We start from the raw sequence: 22,315 nt of genomic DNA on the forward strand, positions 1-22,315 counted from the left end.
GGGGTCAGTACTTGGATGGGTGACCGTTTTCTTTTTGCTTTTTTTTGTTTTTTTTTGCATTATGGTACGGAACCCTTCGTGCGCGAGTCCGACTCGCACTTGCCCGGTTTTTTTTTCAAATGTAAGTAAAATACACGTGTCGTCTCGTCAATAGTGTTTCGTGTCACATCAACAAATCCAGTTGAGGTTTCCAACCGTCGAATGAGAGCCCTGCCGGCCTAGCCAAGGTTACAATCGCTATCGCTTCGACAACGAAAAGCATTATGTCTCTCTATCACTCTTCCATATTTGTGTGACGGTGACAGTTGCGTTTCGATCGCTACGGAGCGTAAGCGATTGGCATCTTGGCTACGCGGCCTGGACGCGAGTCGATAACTCGACAATCCCAACCATCTCCACATATTCGTCGTCGTTCATCACAACAATTACGAGTAAACGGCATGGGAGTTGTCATTAGTTGTCAAGCGGACCCCAGGCTCCCATGAGCCGTGGCAAAATGCCGGGATAACGCCAGGAAGAAGACCTGAGACTCAAATAAGAAAAATGCGGCCAAGTGCGAGTCGGACTCGCCCGTGAAGGGTTCCGTAGGAGCAAGTAAAATTGCGGTTTACGATATATATGACTTATTAAAAAAAAACTACTTACTAGATCTCGTTCAAACCAATTTTCGGTGGAAGTTTGCATGCTAATGTATATCATATATTTTTTTAAGTTTTATCATTCTCTTATTTTAGAAGTTACAGGGGGGGGGGACACACATTTTACCACTTTGGAAGTGTCTCTCGCGCAAACTATCCAGTTTAGAAAAAAATGATAGTATTAGAAACCTCAATATCATTTTTGAAGACCTATCCATAGATACCCCACACGTCCCATACGTATGTGTATATACACGTGCTTGATGGAAAAAATTTTTTTTAGATTCAGTTCTAAGTATGGAACCCCCAAAATTTATTGTTTTTTTTTTCTATTTTTGTGTGAAAATCTTAATGCGGTTGACAGAATACATCTACTACTTACCAAGTTTCAACAGTATAGTTCTTATAGTTTCGGAAAAGTGGCTGTGACATACACGGACAGACAGACAGACGGACAGACATGACGAATCCATAAGGGTTCCGTTTTTTGCCATTTGGCTACGGAACCCTAAAAACATGATAGGTATTAGGTATATATACCCCCGTCGTTAACTTTTACTGTTTCTCTGAATGTTTTTATGCCATCAGTTAGTTTTGACGAGTCGCTTTAATTTATTATGCGTTTAGCGCACAGCTGATCGAATGTGAATGCCCTCTTAACTAACTTTTTAATGTCCAGTCTTACCTGGCATTGGCAGGTATATTGGCGCGCTTTAGACTGGACGAATTTTTTTTTCTTTTTTCTAACGTGAATGGGCCAAGGATTTATGAGTATGCGGTTTATCTGTGATTTTGTGTCTCATTCTATTAATAACGTTTTTATTCTCGTGACGTCACTTTCCGTAGTGACATTTTTTTGGCTTTTTATTGATTACAGTCAGACAAAAAGCTAGTATTCTTAAGCAGTCATATTTGTACCTACTGAGTCAGGTTTGATTCATTTACGGATTTTTTGCAACCGGTTCGAAACCGAACCTTCGGCCGAAACTTGATATTTGTGCCAATAACTGCCGAAACTAAACCTCCGGCTGGACACTCTCAAGTCACTCTACAGTTTCGGTGCGGCGACAATATTATAAAAAAATAACTTAAGAGCCAACAGGTGTGGTCATTTCTCCATACAAACGTACTCGACTGTTTCCTCCGTGGGTTTTGATGCTAGAGCAATGATTTTTTCAACACATATTAATATGTATTGTCAATATCTGTGTCGGACCGTTTTGTTTTTTTTTGTTGATATTTGTGTTTTATAAGGCGCTAGAGCCCTTGAAAAATGACCAAAATGGCCTCATTGACTATGCCGCAATAAGAGGCGTAGTATTCAAAACTGATATCAATTAGCCAAAAAATCAAAACGGTCCGACACAGATAATTTAATATTCATTTAGATTTCCAAATTTGGTAACGATTGCTAAAGTTTTGGAGGAGGTAACAGTCGAGTACGAAACCTCGAGTTTTGAGATTTTTAGGCAGGATTTTTCGCCTTGTCCTTATCGCACTAGATTTAGGAGCCGCTTCCGTTAGCGAGACCGGTATATTTACCTAAAATATTTAAAACTCAGCTCTTTTTTCGTCATAATGGCATAGTTTTATGGACACCTTACGTCATAATTTTATCGTCATCGAATAGTAGCTAGGTAATAAGTGCCACTAGGCCTAGCACATTTTAAACGACAAATCAAACTGCAACCGTCCAACTAGGTAAGCTATCATTGATATAAGTTGACGTGAAATAGAACCTATGGGGAACTCGCGCTCGTGGACGGTTCTATGCGATCTATTCAGTCAGCGGTGCGTTGTCAACATACAAGCCAACGCCATCTTAATAAGCAGAACGTCGTATCACGAAAGAACTATAGAAGCTGATAATACACTGTCAAGCTAAAGTCCAACCTAGCAAAGTCAAGAGGTCGAATATAATAAGGACTATAGTAGCACTTAGGACGTTTTTGAAGTAAGTCAATGCCGTGGGCGTACGCCCGCCCGGCCCCACGCCTTCCGAGCTACGCGACGCTTGAAAACTAGGACGTTTATATGAGAAAATGCCAGTGTAATTTGAGTCTTTTGGCTTGGACAATAAAGTGAGTTATTGAGAGGACTTTTTTTGCGAGCCGGCAAAGTTACGCACACTTGTAAATATGTCTGTATTGAAAAAAAAAATCGAATTTCTAATTCCTTTGGCATATGAAATGAGGTATTTGAATACTGTGATTATCTGTAGGCTGCTTATACCTACTTGCCTATCATTGAATTGTTTATTATATTGACCGAGTCACGAACTGCCCCTTTGGCTTTTTGAATAGGACCTCTAGGTGACTTAATAGTTTTATAGCGAGGGCCGCAAACGAAATGAAAGCAAAGCGACGGTTAGTAAAATTGGCTACAGATTAAAAATGCTAATAAAATTTAAACACCGACAATATTTAACTGCACAAATTATCGTAAAAATACCGTTACATTAACTGAACGTAGTAAAATACCTGCAATTAGTAATTAACTGCTAATTTCAGTAATTGATCGTCAATAAGTACATTGTAACACGTATGAAATAATGACATTAATTTCTTTTAATGTAAACCGACCTTTATTGGTCATTCTAATGACCACCTGCACTTTATTAAGTGATTAAAGTCATTTAAAAAAAATCGGCTACCTCCATTTAATACTAAACCTTAAAGTCTTTCCTTAGAACAGAGTTTTCCTTGTACACCGATAGTTAGTAAGTATTCTATACAGGGTGAACTGTTTTTGGTCATTCGGCTTTTTGCGATCGGTCATTTTCGCCGCTGCTCGGACGCCTTCGGGTTTTTGCAGACCATATCAATTATAGACGTTACATATTAAGGTAGATAGTAGTTTGAGCGAAATTATACTTTAAAGTTATTATTTATAAGGGTTACGGTGACCGTTTTGTGGAGTGAACTAAATATTCTGGTATGCGGCGAACAGTGAAAGGTAAATAGTTATTGCTGGTACTAAGTAGGTACTTATCTATATATTTGTGTAGGCACTTTAAATGAATGATTAGTCTCATGACTAAATGCAGTACGCACAACACAACGCCGGCGCATACAGCAGCGGAATATAGCAGCTTTAGTATTTTTCTTCTTTACTCGTAATTCATGTTAATGTACCTACTTATAATGTTTTGAAAAGGTGTGTCCCGCCGAGTTTGTTGCCGGTCCCATATTGGGATACCCTCCTCCAGTTGAGGGGGGATTTAAATCTTCTCGAGGCAGAGGTGTAGGGTTGGAGCCGGTACCTATAGCTTTATTTGACGTTCATAAGCGCATTGTAATATGCCTACTTGAATTAACTATTTTTTATCTTATCTTTATCAGCTTTTGTATGTTTTTAGGGTTCCGTACCCAAAGGGTAAAACGGGACCCTATTACTAAGACTTCGCTGTCCGTCCGTCCGTCCGTCTGTCCGTCCGTCTGTCTGTCCGTCTGTCTGTCACCAGGCTGTATCTCACGAACCGTGATATACAGCCTGTTGCCGCTATAATAACAAATACTAAAAACAGAATAAAATAAAGATTTAAGGGGGGCTCCCATACAGTAAACGTGATTTTTGACCAAAGTTAAGTAACTTCGGGCGTGGTCAGTACTTGGATGGGTGACCGTTTTCTTTTTGCATTTTTTCCTTTTTTTTTTTGCTTTATGGTACGGAACCCTTCGTGCGCGAGTCCGACTCGCACTTGCCCGGTTTTTTATCTTATCTTTATCAGCTTTTGTATGTTTTTATTTTTAACCCTAAACTTGGCAGTGTGCATTCTTATGCACGTTACACTTTTTAAAAATCTACGCAAAAAGTTAACGGCGTCATATTATTTTTTGACGCATATTTTTCGACTTGATACTATACTTAATTGGTAAAAAATTGTTTTATGTCGCTAGCTTCTCTGATTTTGAGTGAAGCACGCAAAATGTAAGGCCGCGAATCTGCGTCTACGAATCGTATGGGAAAAGTGGTACTTTTTAGGGTTTTTCTTTTAGATTTGGGTCTATTTATGATTGTTACATAAAAAGTGAATATATATTCTATACAATAACGTATATTATATTAGTCATTGCATTGTTGTTATAGATACCATGAACTCGTTTTATTGTATGTATCTACAAATGCACACCGCCAGCTTCTCTACTAACAACATGCTTTATTAAATGTATCTTTAAAGATACATTGCCAGGTTAAGGTTCCAGAATGTTAATTTTCTTTCTAAGAAATTATTGGGATTTCAGGATAAATTACGATATTATATTATTAAAAGTATTTAACTATATCCTTCAAGTGCCATAAATATTACCGATAAGGCTACAGCAACAAAATAGAGCTCGCAATCGGGTTGCTCTTATTCCCCAACTCGGGGTCAGATCAGAATTAGACAGCAGCAGTTGCCTCCATCTGTAAAATCTTCTCTAGAGGACCTAGACTACTTCTACTACTACTACTACTAGGTTACTTCTGTTCTACTCATTTCCTCAAAGGTTAACTGGAAGAGATCCCATTCAGGGATAAGTTCGCCTTTGTTGTATTTAATTGACTCTGTAACTGTGTTTCTCGTGTTTATATTTCTATGTACAATAAAGTAAATACATACATACATACATACATACCTAGACTTGTTATCAGACAGCGATCATGAAACAACAGATAGCGGCCTCAGCCCAGTAACCACTGCTAGCCGTGACCAGCATGCCACCACCACTATCGCCAAATCAGGTAACATTGCTAGTACATTCAGACTGAGTCTCCAACTACAATAAAAACAGTAAGCCTCTCTGAACAAGGAAATGCGAATGCCAACATCATCCCATAATCCTATACCATCACCATTTTCAGGATTATCATCCTATATCCTACTCTGCAGCTTCAATGCTCCTTCCCTGGCAGTAGTTACTCGATCAAAAAAACTAAAACTATAATTGTGACTAAAAAGAAGCCAGTCCAAACAAAACCTCTCACACTGTATTGGAAATGTAGCGATTTACGGGAATTGGGCTAGTCTAAATTAAGTAGAAGTTTTCGAAAGGCCAGTCAGAAGTCACAGATAATATGTAAAAAATAAGCCTGCTGAAACTGCAGAGTAGGATGATAAATTTGCAAATGGCGATGGTATAGGATTATAGCATGGTATTGTGGCATTCGCATTTGCTTGTTCAGACAGGCTTACTGATTGTCTCGTACTTGGAGACTCACTCTGAAGGTGTACTAGCAATGTCACCTAATTTAGCGATGGTGATGGTGGCATGCTGGTCATGGATAGGAGTGATCGCTGAGGTAGGGTAGCTATCTGTTGTTTCATGATCGCTGTCTAATAACAGGTATAGCTGCTCTAAAGAAAATGGTAAAGATGGAGGCAACTACTGATCTATTTCTGATCTAACCCCGGGTTGAGGAACAAGAGCAACCAGATAGCGAGCTCTATTTTGTTACTGTAGCCTTATCTGTAATATCTGTGGCACTTGAATAATGTATTTAAATACTTTTAATAAGTAGAATATCGTAATTTGTCCTGAAATCCTAATAATTTCTTAGTAAGACGTAAATATTCTGCAACCTCAACCTGGCAATGAATCTTTAAAGATACAAAACTCGCCTTACAGTGAACCTGGCAGTGTCTCTCCTAGGATACATACCTAATTTAATGTCAAATTGTGAATCCTTGGCAGTGTGCATTTAAAGATACGTTGTATAAATAAAAAACTAAAATACTCAGATTTTTTTTATTATTTTTGTACCCTCTAGTCAACCCTTAGTATCCCTTTTTACAGGAAAAAAACACTAATTTCGAGCAAAAAAAATCCTGCCAAGTTTAGGGTTAAACAAGGTGAGGTGCACATTGTTTAAAAAGGTCTGGTCGTGTAAAACCGTGTAATAGGTAGGTAGGTACCCATTTCAGTGATTTCTCGTGAACACCTAACGCAAGCTGAGAATCTTTTCCTTTATATCAATTGAGCACCAGCATCATTATGTATTTATTTGCTACAATATAACAATATATTTATTTCTCACACTCTTTAATTTTTTGAACAAACTTCTTAATTTAAATCAAAAAGAATTTATTGTAATAGAGAGGTAGGTAAGTCTAAGAAATAAAAGTGCCCCTTAGTTTGACATTCATAACATATGGCGCTGTACCGCGCCATATTATGTTTAGCGGCCACTGAATTGTCAAACGTCAACTTTTGACAATCAGAGACATCAGAGTTACCGCAAAATTGTCTTAGTTTTTACGCGTCTTACTCAATGTATCTTTGTTTCAATTTAGATTTTAATAAGTACCTACCACTTAATACTGCGACATGCAATCTGGAGGTCGCGGGTTCAAACCCCGGCTCGTACCAATGAGTTTTTCGGAACTTATGTACGAAATATCATTTGATATTTAACAGTCGCTTTTCGGTGAAGGAAAAACATCGTGAGGAAACCGGACTAATCCCAATAAGGCCTAGTTTTCCTTCTGGGTTGGCAGGTCAGATGGCAGTCGCTTTCGTAAAAACTAGTGCCTACGTCGAATCATGGGATTAGTTGTCAAGCGGACCCCAGGCTCTCATGAGCCGTGGCGAAATGCCGGGATAACGCGAGGAAGAAGAAGAAGGTAGGTACTTAGTTATAAAATCAGATAATAGCACTGTAGATCAATTTTCAACTTTAGTACCTACAGTACATTGTATTGCTTACAAGATATCAGTAGGTATGTATTACACGTCATTTTCTTTAATGTTTACATACCCACGGGATTAATACAAATTGTGACGTTCCGAGGGAAAAGGTACCTTATGGCGGCTGGCGCTTACCTCGCATGACTCCGCAATAGTATTGGAGCGGCGTTAATAATAGCGTAAGCGCCAACCGCCATAAGGTACCTTTACCGGTGGGACGTCACAATTAATTAGACTTACCGAAACGTTTAAAGGGTGAAGTGCAGAGAAATATAAAACTTCAAATATAAATCACGACTGTACTATAAACGTCCCAATTAAAAAAAGTATGCGTCCTGTTCAGCATTGTGCCACCCTTATTCAGTTTCGTTCTAAAAGAGCGTACGTGGATTCAGTTTCGTTATGTAACTACGCCTAGTTTCGTTTCGTATCGTCTTCGCGGGTTATACTGTGGGGTAATGTAGGTACGGGGGGTCGAATTTCGTCCGTTTCGAGGGTTCGCCCTTTAATGAGGCTCTTGTCTCTATAGATAGTTGTGTGGTAGAGCCTTAGGGTTGCAGAGGGTAGCAGCTACCTACGAGTGATCATTGGTCGGTGCTTTTATGACGATAATAATTATATACGGTTATTCATTTAAAGTTAAATTCACAATAGGGTATTATAGGTACTGTATTTAATATACGAGTAAATTATTTTACACCATGCATGAAATAAAGCACCAGATAATTATTAGAAAAACACAGATAGGTGTTATTTTTAAACACAAGTTCTATTTAATAAATCGGATAGAAATATAAAAAGTAGGTGAGTTGACCGTGACGTCACGATGTAATGTTTCATATAAATTCCATATAAGCAAATCGTTTTGACAGTTCTGAAAAAGTAACTGGTTTGACTACTTAGTAGGAAAATACCCTATTCCATGATAACCAAGTTTTGTTTTGAGGTAGAAGTAGAGGATATATTTTATGTAGGTAGAGTACATCGTCTATTATTGGCCACCTTCCAAACCTGCCAATAACTAGACAGATTATATTAAAATGGCTAAAATAGGAATTCGATTTATTTATTCACAAAATTTAGGTAAACCAAATAACATCAGTTCAGAAAGTTTATTTGAATTGTGTGAGTAATAAGCGGAATAATTTTAGTATATAAAGGAACGTGGCCGGTAATAGACGATTTATCACTATATTCTAACTACCCTATATCCTTCCTCGGGCCTCAAACTACCCTATATCCTTCCTCGGGCCTCAAACTACCCTATATCCTTCCTCGGGCCTCAAACTACCCTATATCCTTCCTCGGGCCTCAAACTACCCTATATCCTTCCTCGGGCCTCAAACTACCTTATATCCTTCCTCGGGCCTCAAACTACCTTATATCCTTCCTCGGGCCTTAAACTACCTTATATCCTTCCTCGGGCCTTAAACTACCCTATATCCTTCCTCGGGCCTCAAGCTACCCTATATCCTTCCTCGGGCCTCAAGCTACCCTATATCCTTCCTCGGGCCTCAAACTACCCTATATCCTTCTTTGGGCCTCATACTACCCTATATCCTTTCTCGGGCCTCAAACTACCCTATATCCTTCCTCGGGCCTCAAACTACCCTATATCCTTCCTCGGGCCTCAAACTACCCTATATCCTTCCTCGGGCCTCAAACTACCCTATATCCTTCCTCGGGCCTCAAACTACCCTATATCATTCCTCGGGCCTCAAACTACCTTATATCCTTCCTCGGGCCTCAAACTACCTTATATCCTTCCTCGGGCCTTAAACTACTCTATATCCTTCCTCGGGCCTCAAGCTACCCTATATCCTTCCTCGGGCCTCAAGCTACCCTATATCCTTCCTCGGGCCTCAAACTACCCTATATCCTTCTTTGGGCCTCAAACTACCTTGTATCCTTCCTCGGGCCTCAAACTACCTTATATCCTTCCTCGGGCCTCAAACTAACCTAAGTCCTTCCTCGGGCCTCAAACTATCCCCATGCCAAATTTCGTCTAAATCGGTCAGGGGCGGGTCGCTAGTTACATATTAATAATCAAACAATATTTTTTTGTAACCCGTAACTGGTTTCTACCGCTGCAGTTGCGAGCAGTAGCGTGTTGCTGAAGTATGAAGTGCTTCTGGTTTTTAACCGACTTCAAAAAAGGAGGAGGACGTATAGATAAGTATGTGCTAATTTCAGAATTACCCGGCTTTCGAAGTTATCCCAATGCAAGGTGCACTATAAGTAATTTGGTGTGTGTAATTAAAAATAACAATTCAATAAACGTTATCCAAAGTCGAATTGAATTGAAACGTTTGTCCCCGTTATCTCTTAAGTTATACACGCGACTTACCAATTCCGACTTGAAAAAAGGTGCGAATTCTGCCGATATCGGACAGGTTCTGTATCGAGGTATCGGGTGGGGGGGGACCGGTCGGGTGCGTGTCGGGCCACGCGCGGAGGATTCCGTGCCGTAACTTCTTAATTACGGCCTCTTAGTAAGAACAATTTTTGGGAAATCTTAACCTCTAGCCGCCCAAAGACCTATAAAAAGGTCTCCTGTTCCATTCTAATTTGAACTTTGTGTTGACAAAATAAAATTTTATTTTGCTTGGCGAGGTTTGACGCATGGGCGGCTAGAGGTTAAATATGGCCAAGCTCATGCATCCTTAAAGTTTGAGCTTTGAAGGCTTGATGGCGGGATGAAGCGGCAAGGATTGCACATTGTTCCGCGATAGTTACTAGCCTTTATTAGAGAGAGATGGGTAGAATGTCGCGCGAGATGTTGCGTACTTGTGCTAGCTACAGGAGGGTTTGGCGCCCGCCACTGCCACTGGCCCCTAAAAGCCGGAGTGTTATCGGGGCGTCTGCGCGGTTTTCACTGTAAAAGTGACATTACATTTCCAACTGCAGCTGCAATACTGTTTATTTTCTATGGAAATTGACAATGACAGCGACGCGTTTCCATAGTAAAATGAACAGTATTGCAGCTGCAGTTGGATATGGAATGTCACTCTAAGTGATTACACTAATGTGTTAATAAAACTGTAAGCGTTTTGTTGGCGAAATATTTAAAAAATGATATTTTAGTCTACCTACTTGACAGAAGGGTAATTATTTGTTTGTTGATCATAAATATGTGCTTTTGAGTTAAGTATTAAATATTTATATATTTTATTTATTCTAGTCTCATACTACAAACAGTACTTACTGTGGTAGGATTGATTTATCCAACGATTATTGATTTAATTGCTGTGTTATATGTGACGTTCTACGGGAAAAGGTACCTTATGACGGCTGGCGCTTACCTCGCATGACTCCGCAATAGTATTGGAGCGGCGTTAATAATAGCGTAAGCGCCAACCGCCATAAGGTACCTTTACCGGTAGGACGTTACATATTTACTATTCCAAGTGACTAAACATATACAAATTATAGTAGCTTTATTTTATTGTCTACCTATATAGTTCAGTCATTATATTATATTTACCCCTGAATAATTAGTTCTTGGATTTTTTTTTCGTAGGTCCTTCGGGGACCCACTGGGAGTGTAAATTCAAAAAGTGGACTGAATCAGGCTCCTGCGTATATTCGTAAAACGGGTTTTCTTGAATAAATCGGCCATTTTTGATTTTACAGTAAAACCGTGAGGACAAAAAAATTTTAGAAAATTTGATTCTATACAAGTTTGGTCCTCACAATTTTTCTTCTAGGATCGAAATTTTGGAAATTAAATTTGAATAAAGCTCTTCTTCCTCGCGTTATCCCGGCATTTCGACACGGCTCATGAGAGCCTGGGGTCCGCTTGACAACTAATCCCATGATTTGACTTAGGCACTAGTTTTTACGAAAACGACTGCCATCTGACCTTCCAACCCAGAGGGTAAACTAGGCCTTATTGGGATTAGTCCGGTTTCCTCACGATGTTTTCCTTCACCGAAAAGCGACTGGTAAATATCAAATGATATTTCGTACATAAGTTCAGATAAACTCAAAGCGACAAATTCAAAATATTTTCATCATCTCGTTTATTTTCAACTTTACGGCATAAATGAAGAGGACTAAACTTGCAGAGAATCAAATTTCCTACAGTTTTTGTCCTCACGGTTTTACTGTAAAATCAAAAATGGCCGAGTTATTCAAGAAAAACCGTTTTTCGAATCTACGCAGGAGCCTGATTCAGTCTACTTTTTGAATTTACACTCCCAGTGATCCCCCCGAGGGACCTACGAAAAAAAAATCCAAAAACTAATTATTCACGGGTGGGGTCGGTTTTTTCGATATAATGACTGAACTAATACATACCGAGTAAGTTCACTTTGAATTAAAATTAATGTAAGACAAAAACACTATCAATGGTTTGTATTATTTCGGCAATATGGCGTTCACCCCGTTGAGTGTTGACTAATTAGGTTTTTATTTAGTTTACTTTTTGCTATGAAGTAGATTATATTGTTGCTGCAGTATTTCATTAGGTTTAACTTGTAACACTCAATAATTTTATGTGTACACTAAAAAAAATTTGTAGATGATGATAATATTATGATATGAATATGTTTTTGTACGTGAAAGTATAGTCACCTAGCTACTACGATTTTATATCTCAAGCACCTGCAGTGCAACGGGCCCTTCCTCGCCGCAGATAAACCGTATGTCTCTTTAATATATCGAGCGCGCGACGTGTAGGTACCTACCATCGAGCGCGCGACGTATAGGTATCTACCATCGAGCGCACGACGTGTAGGTACCATAGAGCGCGCGACGTGGAGGTACCATAGAGTGCGCGAGCTCTACCTATCGAGCGCACGACGTGTAGGTACCATCGAGCGCGCGAGCTGTAGCTATCGAGCGCGCGACGTGTAGGTACCACCGAGCGCGCGTCGTGTGCGCGTGTTTGTTTGTCAACTTGAAAAATACCAGTTTATAGTGTTAATGAATTTATTCACATTAGTTAATTTAACTATTTTTAAAGTTCAATTTGTTTACTGTGTAATCTATAATAATCTATAAAAAAAATTTAAAATAAATTGACGTGTTTAATTAATAAATTAGTTTTAGAAGTGTGTGTGTATTTTGTAATCTCGTATGTTTTCGACATGTACCTACGTTTATATAGTAGTATGTATTAAACGAATTGAATTGAATTGTATACCTTTGAGGATTGTAAATCTTGTCACCAATCGCTGAAATTCCCACAATTATTCTATCATGCCGGCTGTATACACTCGTCGAGAGAACTCGATACATGCCGAGAACGAGTGTGTTAATACACACTGATCCCTTCTCCGATTAGGTCGGAGCTGCGCCGAGACTCACGGCGAGAGGTTCTCGACGTGCGTGTACAGCCAGCATCAACGAACTTCCCCCACTCACCAAGATTCGCGGTCATAATCTCCTGGTCCTTTGGCTTTTTCTTCCGCGGCCGTCCTTTCTGTCTCGGCGGCGGCGCGGCGGCACCGTTGAAAAACCCCTTATCCTCCCCTCCTCGAAACTCGGGGGAGGGGTACGGGGGGTAGTGGGCGGGGGGCACGTAGGGTCCCGGGCAGAGCTGCGGGGGCCCGGGCACCGCCAGGTGGGGTCCGTACTCTGGCATCGTCTCGTAGTGTAACCTGAGGACGGTGAGTCTTAGAAAAAACAGAAATAAATAGTGATCATCAGCTTCAATTCACAGCTGGGTACAGGTGTGAGCGTTTGGCTTTAAAGTCCTCATGCGGACTGATGGACTTTTGGTTTTCTTCGATGTAAGCAAGTATCCAATTTTAAGTTATGAGAAGATGGAATGATTCGCCACCTTGATTGAACTCAGGACTTTTATTTACAACTATTATCCAATCGCATGAACAAGTTGGTTACAAAGCATAGATATTAAATACTCTCTTTGGTTGGTTACCTACATCACATCAACAATTTGGGCTGTCGAAGCAGAATGCAAGATTCCTCAAGATGTTGTCCGTCTTTGAAGCCTTAATACTTAGGTATTTTGCTCATTGAGTATGCTATGTCAAAAGCTTTGTAATGATGTCTCTCTGAACAGAAGGACCTATGTAGATTTCTTTGACAAGATTTATAGACGCGCTGTGCGAGTTATTGGCGCTCACGAACCGTCAAGGCAAGCTTTTATTTTAATAACCTTGGCTGGGTGAAGAGTGTACTGCAGACAGAAGCAAGCAAGTGGAACACCAGCTCCGAGCTCACCTGCAGTAGACCGCCGAGTCCCTGATGCCGAAGGTGTCTCCTTTGGTGAGGAGTGTACTGCAGAGCGCGCAGGAGAAGCAGGGCACGTGGAACACCAGGTCCCGGGCCCTCATGACCAGCTCCGACGCCGAGATGGCCGTGTTGCAGCGGGCGCAGCGTTTTGAACCGTATAATCTGGGGATAGAGGGAATTTCACATGACGAATCTTTCTTTTAAATTTCATTTAAAATTAAATATAATTAACAATCTATTAAAAGGGCTTAAAAGAGAGAGCTTAAGAGCTTAGCTTGGACTACTGTAAAAGCGGGCGATGCGGCGGAAAGCGCCGAAATTCTAAAACGTAACAAATATAAGAGCCTCGGTAGAGAGTACCATTTTGTGCCATTTGGAGTTGAAACTCTAGGTCCATGGGGTCCCAGCGCGCATAAGCTGTTCGCAGAAATCGCGAAGAGTCTGGTTGACGTAACTGGTGACCGAAGAGCTGGCGGCTACCTCGCACAACGTATCAGTATTGCGATACAGCGGGGAAATGCCACCAGCATCCTTGGTACAATGCCTCAGGGGCCTATTTTAGATTTAAGCTCGTTTAATTTCGTTTAGTTGTACAATCTAGTTATATATTAACCCCCTTATTCATAAACGGTTTCTAAAGTTGACAAGCCGATAATAATCGTTTGTCCTTTTCCGACGTATTGGTATGATGGAATGGGACAAACGATTATTATCGGCATATCAACTTTAGTAAACGTTTATGAATATTATACATATATGTATATTATATAATATTCATACCAAGATAGCTTTGTAGCGATTTTGATAGCACAGACTGTGCAACTGTTATTTTGATAGCACACGCTCTGCAACTGTTATTTTGATAGCACACGCTGTGCAACTGTTATTTTGATAGCACACGCTGTGCAACTGTTATTTTGATAGCACAGACTGTGCAACTGTTATTTTGATAGCACAGACTGTGCAACTGTTAGTTTGATAGCACACGCTGTGCAACTGTTGTTTTGATAGCGCAGTCTGTGCAACTGTTATTTTGATAGCACACGCTGTGCAACTGTTATTTTGATAGCACACGCTGTGCGACTATTGTTTTGATAGCACACGCTGTGCAACTGTTGTTTTGATACATTTGATAGCACAGACTGTGCTAGTATTACATTGATAGCACAGACTGTTATGTACTAGTGTTATTTTAGGCGTCAAACTTCTATGAAATTATGACGTTTAGGTAACATAACTTATCATTTGCAGTTATCTTCGTCTGACTCTAGTTTACAGGGTGGCTCAAAAAACTTTGACTGACTATTTATTTTCTGTAGCATATATTATTGATAACTTCAACATACAAACGTTTGCGTTTGTGTACGAGTATCAACTGTGTTATACCGGTTATACAGGTGTTACTCGTATAATATTGGTGGGAATATGTACCTACACAGAGAGAAAAGTACAACAAAAATAAACTTAATCCGGGAAGGAGAGTTAACTAATAGGAACAAATTGACTTTTGCAATTTCTATTAGTTCTTGCAATTTCTATTATCTGTTTGTTGAAATTATATTTGGGATTACTGAGCTGTTTGTATAAATAAATAAACTTTACAGAAATATTGAAACGTCCATAATTATTACTAAAACTTCATTTTTTTCCCCAGTACAGAACTGTTTTTTAATTCCTGGTGATGATTTTTCTCTCAGTGTATTTTTAATAAGGTATTTTTCTATGATCAACTAGTTGCCTGAAATAACATTTATATTATCATTGCCTACATTTAATTTTTTGGCCGTCACTATTAGGTGTATCTGACTCCGATAACTCGCATACTCACCTGTGTACCAATATGAGGGTCGGATAATTAATAACGATACGCATCTGGCGGAGCGGAGCGGAGCGGCGGGGTCCGGGAACCGGTAGCCCACATTCCGACACTGTCATTTATAGGAAACTCACCAAATTCTTACATTACCTACTAGTTAACAGGGCTGACAGCTCTATAAATATGTCTATTCACTGTTTTGTATGCACTGCAAAATATAATGGTACGATGAAAACTTAGATCTATATTTTTGTGTACGTATTCGTAGAATATATTTTGAAAACTTAGAGCTATATTTTTGGTGTAGGTATTCGTAGAATATAATTCTGAAAACTTAGGGCTATATTTTTGTGTAGGTATTCGTAGAATATAATTTTTTGCTACTTGCTATGCATTCGTGGCAAATGTGCGAACTCGCGATAAACACTAATTAATGTGTAAACTGGTCCCAATGTGAAGGCCAGCCACACTTCCCCATATGCCACACTTAGCCATACTTACTTGAGGGATTCATATTTGTACCTGTTGTATTTAATTTTATTATTTTTTATAGATGTTCATGATTTATTTGTATTGCTCGTATACTCCAAAAAAATTTTCAGAAGTATTTAGTGATTAAACTCTTTTATGTAACTGACGAGGCGCTGTATGTAGAAGGTTTTTTACAATACCTACCTATAAATGTTTGCAATGCCTGCGTGTTGGACACCCTCCCGAGGGTAAGTTTATAATTTAATAAATATATGTAAATGTTTTTCTATTTATGTGTAAATGTGCCCCTGTCGAGTATTTGCAAAATATATGTTTTAGTTTTGTGTTTATAAGATAAAAGAAAGCCTGCCTAACTGTAACAGCACGATAGACCCTGGACAGTACATATGGTGCTACTTTACCTTCCTAGTGCGGTAATTGGCACAAATATTAAAGGCATGCGTTTGCGTATAGAGAGTTTTGTATTTTCATCAGAAATTAAGCGTTTTCATTAAAAACTGTCGCATTTGATGAAGTGGAACTGCGGATGACGAGCAGAACAGAACTCTTCAACGACACATAGTTTGGCGATTTCCATTATGTGGGTTAAGTTAGGATAGAACGCGACCCTTAGAGAAACGAAATGCTTCTAGAAAAGTGGGTAAGGTTAGGTTAGAACTGCGACCCTTAGAAAAATTGGATTACTATATCTGGTGATCAGTTCAATACCATCCAATAATTAATATGGCATTTTTCAAACTATTTTGTGAAGTCGGTCTTTTTCTGTTAAAGATTATTTCAAGTACCTTTATAGTTGGAAAAATTCGAGCCATGCCGTCGTGACCGGGGTGGACGCGGGGCTTCGGTACCTGTCCTGCGCGATACCTACGAGAGGACGCTGGTTCGATTCCAACCCTGGCCACTGGAGGCCTTGGTCACTTTTTCATTAAACAGAGACTAGTCAAGTTGGAAGATTTTAATAAAACTAAAGGTTTTTATATAACTTTTCCCTTAACTTCATGATTCTACCCCACTTTCCCTTGAGCATACTGCAACGGCCTCTCCCCTTGAGTTCCACGACTCCCGATCTAGTGTTTCCTCCGGCCAGTTGTTCAGAAAGCTGTCCAGGTAATCCCGCCATCTTCGTTTGGGCCCGCCCCGCCCGCGCCACGCTACGGTGGTGGCTAAGCTAGCCCAGCTCTCCGGGTGCATGCGGTAGACGTGGCCAGCCCAGTCCCATTTGAGCCTTGCGGTTTTTTCCCCTACCTACATCAGCAACCCTCCTCCTTCCTTCCATTCCTCCCTCCATCCTTTTATTTATATAAAAAAAAAACCGGACAAGTGCAAGTCGAACTCGCCCACTAAGGGTTCCGTACTTTTTGTTGTTATAGCTGCAACAGAAATAGATAATGTGTGAAAATTTCAGCTGTCTATTAGTTATCACGGTTTATGAGATAGGTACAGCCTGGTGACTAACAGACAGGCGGACAGTAGGTACCTAGATACTTCTGTGATAGGTACTTAAGGACTCGTGAATTTTTGAATAATGTATTTAGAAACAGCCAACCCTGTTGGATCGTGATAGCTGGACCACACGGACGTCTCACTCGGGTTCGAACCTATCTCCCATCAGCTGCTTAAATCAACCCGCTGTACTAATCGACTCATTCTAGACTTTATGGTGTTAAAATAAGGCTCAAATTACTTGGTAACATTCTGTTTTAAAAAGGATGAGTTAAAGTATAAGAGTTTTAATTGCCAGCATAGGTACCTAGAGTCGACCAAGCCAACTTTGCATGACATTTGTAATGAACAAGTGTGGGAATGTCACATAAAAGTCAAATTTCTATGAGAATGTACTTGTATAATGACACACCACACTTTATAGTATTCATGTCGGCGCAATATTAGCTTAGACGGACAACGATTTATGGAAAAGAAAAAGTTAAACGAATTCACAAAAACAATGTTGTACTATTACACAAAAATTGGGACTTGCGAACTACCTATGTGTGCACACTACAAAATCGGTGCTCTGCTACTCTGGTGCATCTAATGTGTTAGCCCCGCACCCGCCACAGGTCGCTGTGCACACTACAACATCGGTTGTAGGATATTGGTCTAAACTTATTTCTCTCCTAGTGGGCGCGGCGACTTCATCTCCCGTGGATGATAATGATGATGGCTGATAACAACTATTTCCCTTGTGGCCTTTCTCGGCCCTCGAACCATCCCTACACCTAGATTACCAAGTTTCAGCGGTTGAAGCGCGTAGAGCTAACAGACAAACAGAGCTACTTTCGCATTAAAAATTTACTTGGGATTATATATGAATATGTATTAAAAAAGCCAATAGAGTCGGAACGAGAAACGTCTGCAGCGCATTTGATAGCCCACGCAGTGTAAGTGTCTTTTATACCTCATAATTTCATAGAAGATTGATGTTTAAAATAACACTTGCCCTGCGTGGGCTATCTAATCCACTGCAGAGTTTTCTTGGTCTGACTCTATCTGGGAGACCAAAGCTCTGCTCGGAAAAACTAAAAAAATGCGCGTTTTCTCAGAAATAATACATTGCTAAATCGAATTATCGTCCCCCAAAACCCCCATATAGCAAATTTCATCGGAATCGTTAGAGCCGTTTCCGAGATCCCCGAAATATATATAAATAAATATATTACATATTTATAAATAAATAAAGAAGAATTGCTCGTTTAAGGGCCCCTTGCACCATTCACTAACCCGGGTTTAACCGGTTAAATCTGGAGTTACCATGGTTACCAGTACAATTTGACACTAGGTTAACGGTTCGTAAACCGTTAACCTTGTCAAACCGGCGGTAGCCGGGCACGGGTGATTGCCAAGGAGATGCTCGGCCATAGGTTGGCGCAACTGAACAGCACCTGCTTCAGATACGGATCTTTTCCCGCGATCTGGAAGGAGGCAAAGTTGGTTCTTCTGCGAAAAGAAGGGCGGCCTGCCGACTCACCCTCTGCATATCGACCAATATGCCTGTTGGATGAGGCGGGTAAGCTCTTTGGGTGTGTTATCTCCCTGCGAATCAACAGACACTTAGGCAGTGACGCTCCAAACCTGCTAGGTCGATCGACAGTGGACGCGATTCTTCGCGTTCGAGCGCTGACGGAGCAGGCAATTTCCCGAGGAAGAGTAGTGTTGGCGATTAGCCTTGATATCGTCAACGCTATTAAATCTCTTCCTTGGAGTGCAATTCGGAAGGCTTTGAACTACCATCAACTGCCTCCTTACCTGAGGACCGTGATCCAGGAGTACTTGTCTGAGAGGACCATCCCCTGGTCGATATCATGCAGAAGGAGGTCGAGTGCGGGGTGCCTCAGGGGGCGGTATTGGGTCCTCTCTTGTGGTATGTTACCCAAAGGTATCATACTACATTCATTAAATTCTGGCTATAATTTGTTTGTCTTCCCCATACATTAGAACACAACTTGACCGAATGAATCGGGGGACGGCGAGACGAGACAAGGAAGACCGAGACAAGACGAGAGCAGTCTGTACACACTCGCTCTCGGCCTGTCTCGGGGTGTCTTGCCGAGAGTGTACAACCGGCATTAGATAGATATGTATTGTAAATGTTGTCCGATACACTCAATCAATTACCAACTTTTCGCACTTGTATAGTAGGCTAATTATTTTTCTCAGTGCACAGTTAAAACCTCAAAGCCTAAGATGTCATTAATCGTGGTTCGCGTCATGGCTCCGTCACGGCTCCGTCACGCTCGGCGTACGCTCCACGCGCAATGAGCGTAACATCGCGCCGACAAAGTTATCCGCACTATGGGGTGTAAGCGGGACGGCGATAAGCGCTGTTTATGAGGACGCTGTGTTGCTATGTTGTCCTACCTACGTTGACTTCTAAACTAACGCACCTACTTGAACAGAACAATTTTTTTTTTACAAACATGATTGTTTTCATACAAACACAACAAACATTGCAAATGCCATGCAAAGTTAACTTGGTCCAACTCTAGTGCTTATGTGAGTCGTAAGTAGGACCCATTGCAAAAATATGAAAACCGGACAAGTGCGAGTCGGACTCGCGTACGAAGGGTTCTGCACCACAATGCAAAAAAAAAAACAAAAAAGCAAAAAGAAACGGTCACCCATCCAAATACTGACCCCGCCCGACGTTGCTTAACTTCGGTCAAAAATCACGTTTGTTGTATGGGAGCCCCATTTAAATCTTTATTTTATTCTGTTTTTAGTATTTGTTGTTATAAAAGATAAAGATAAAGATAAAAAATAGTTTATTCAAGTAGGCATATTACAATGCGCTTATGAACGTCAAATAAACCTTTACCGGCTCCAACCGTACACCTCTGCCCCGAGAAGATTTAAATCCCCCCTCAATTGGAGGAGGGTATCCCAATATGGGACCGGCAACAAACTCGGCGGGACACATCTTTTCAAAACATTATTACATCTTATAATTAACATGCATTACGAGTAATTAATACAATTTAAATTACTATAGAATTCATGCAATTATACTCAGTGAGTACATAACTTTATAGAATTTGATATAAAAAATAAACATATATGCACATGAAATCACAAATACGTAGCTCTTTCAGAAAACAAATCAAATCTTACAAAAGGAAAAGAAAATAAAATCAATAAAAGAAATGAGAATACATATTATATGAATCTAACTGATTGTTATAGCGGCAACAGAAAGACATAATCTGTGAAAATTTCAACTGTCTAGCTATCACGGTTCGTGAGATACAGCCTGGTGACAGACGGACGGACGGACGGACGGACAGCGAAGTCTTAGTAATGGGGTCCCGTTTTACCCTTTGGGTACGGAACCCTAAAAAACGAAATCGACGGATAAGTTATTCAGGAATTTGTTTTACCAAATTTCACGAGAACAGATTGGGAAGTGCGACTTATGCGGCCGCTATTGTGGTCAGCGCTATGGAAAAAGACGTCGCTGCGCAGTTGCGTCGACGTTGCGTCGACGTTGCGTCGAGCAGCGGCATAGAGTTGTATTAGACGCCGACGCTCGGAAGACGCTACATGTGGGTTGGCCCTAACGCTACGTCTTACGTAGGCGAACAACGCGCGAACGCGGCGCGGCGCGGCGCGGCGAAATCAATCCTTTGATGCCCATAGAAGTGTCCTACGTAAGCGATCTCGTTGCGAACGCGGTGCGGCGCGATTTGCACGCGAATGTCAGGCGGCGCGGCGCGGCGGCGGCCGCTTTCGGCGCGCCGCGCCGCGCCGCGTTCGCGCGTTGTTCGCCTACGTAAGACGTAGCGTTAGAGGAGAAGAGCCGGACAGACATACGGTTGCATTAAGGATGATTCACGCTTAGGGATTGCAATCCGGACTGGTTTTGAATCCGGCCGGATCCGGCCGGATTTTGGCCTCAATCCGGCGGATCCGGCCGGATCCGGCCGGATTGGTATTGCGGATAAAAAATTCATCAAGTCACGTATTTTATCATGTTTTTAGCGTTATATGCGAAGTTAAGGATATTTTTTAATGGATTAATAAAACGGGTGTCTTAACAGGAGACCTAGGCTCTCCGAAACATGTCGCGCGAGTGACTAAAAACAAGTGAGTCTAAACCGTAAATTATTCAATGTTAGAATGTCTCACAACAGTTTAATTCGATGACGGCTGTTTTAAGTTTCAAAAATCAACGTTTTCATTACTTAACCACAAATAAAATCTTTTTCTCTTAAAATATCTATAGCCCAACCCACATTTCCAACAAAAAGGTGCTCTCAATTCAACCATTTTAGTTTTAGCAAACAAAATCAATAAACGTGTATACCTATACAAGTACATTTAGTAGCATAATAATAACAAAATAACATATAAATAATAATAATAATAAATAAATATTATAGGACATTTTTACACAAATTGACTAAGCTAAGCCCCACGGTAAGCTCAAGAAAGCTTGTGTTGTTGGTACTCAGACAACGATATATAATATACAAATACTTAAAATTAAATACATAGAAAGCAACCATGACTCAGGAACAAATATCTGTGCTCATCACACAAATAATTGTCCTTACCGGGATTCGAAAACCCAGGATCGCGGCTCCACAGGCAGGATCACTACCCACTGGCTAGGTCAGACCGGTCGTCAAAAGTCAACATATATTTCTCTATTTAATTTTATAAATATTTATTCATTATATTTTAAATGCAGGTAACACTTATTATATGTACAAAATAAAACGAAAGAACATGTACATTAAATTACAATGTAACAACACAATAAATTGAATATAAACCAATCCAGTACTTACGATGCACGGAAATCTGACGACACATATTTCGTCGGCTAGAAGACTGGCGTCAACTAACAAACAAGTTGTTGTGTTGCTGTTTGCGAGCGAGAAAATTCGAATACTGGCGAGAACTTTTAAATTTTAGCAGTGTTTTAAGCTGTTATTTTATATTTTAGCGCTTTATTTCACTTTACCGGATCCGGGACCGGATCCGGTGAATTTTGCCGGATC

At 40.4% G+C, this 22,315-nt stretch overlaps 1 protein-coding gene across 3 annotated transcripts in view; it reads right to left on the reverse strand.

Moving 5' to 3' along the window:
• The window catches only part of LOC134678968 (protein apterous-like), a 352,874-nt gene that overhangs the window by 237,577 nt on the left and 92,982 nt on the right, over window positions 1-22,315 (reverse strand). For all 3 annotated transcript variants that reach the window (XM_063537727.1, XM_063537728.1, XM_063537726.1), the window contains exons 3-4: window positions 13,496-13,669; window positions 12,674-12,909 (exon numbers count right to left, since the gene is read on the reverse strand). In XM_063537727.1, the coding sequence (XP_063393797.1) occupies window positions 12,674-12,909; window positions 13,496-13,669 (410 nt within the window). The remainder of the gene's footprint in view (window positions 1-12,673; window positions 12,910-13,495; window positions 13,670-22,315) is intronic.

Source organism: Cydia fagiglandana, chromosome Z, assembly GCF_963556715.1.
Source record: "Cydia fagiglandana chromosome Z, ilCydFagi1.1, whole genome shotgun sequence".
Classification (NCBI taxonomy): Eukaryota; Metazoa; Arthropoda; class Insecta; order Lepidoptera; family Tortricidae; genus Cydia; species Cydia fagiglandana.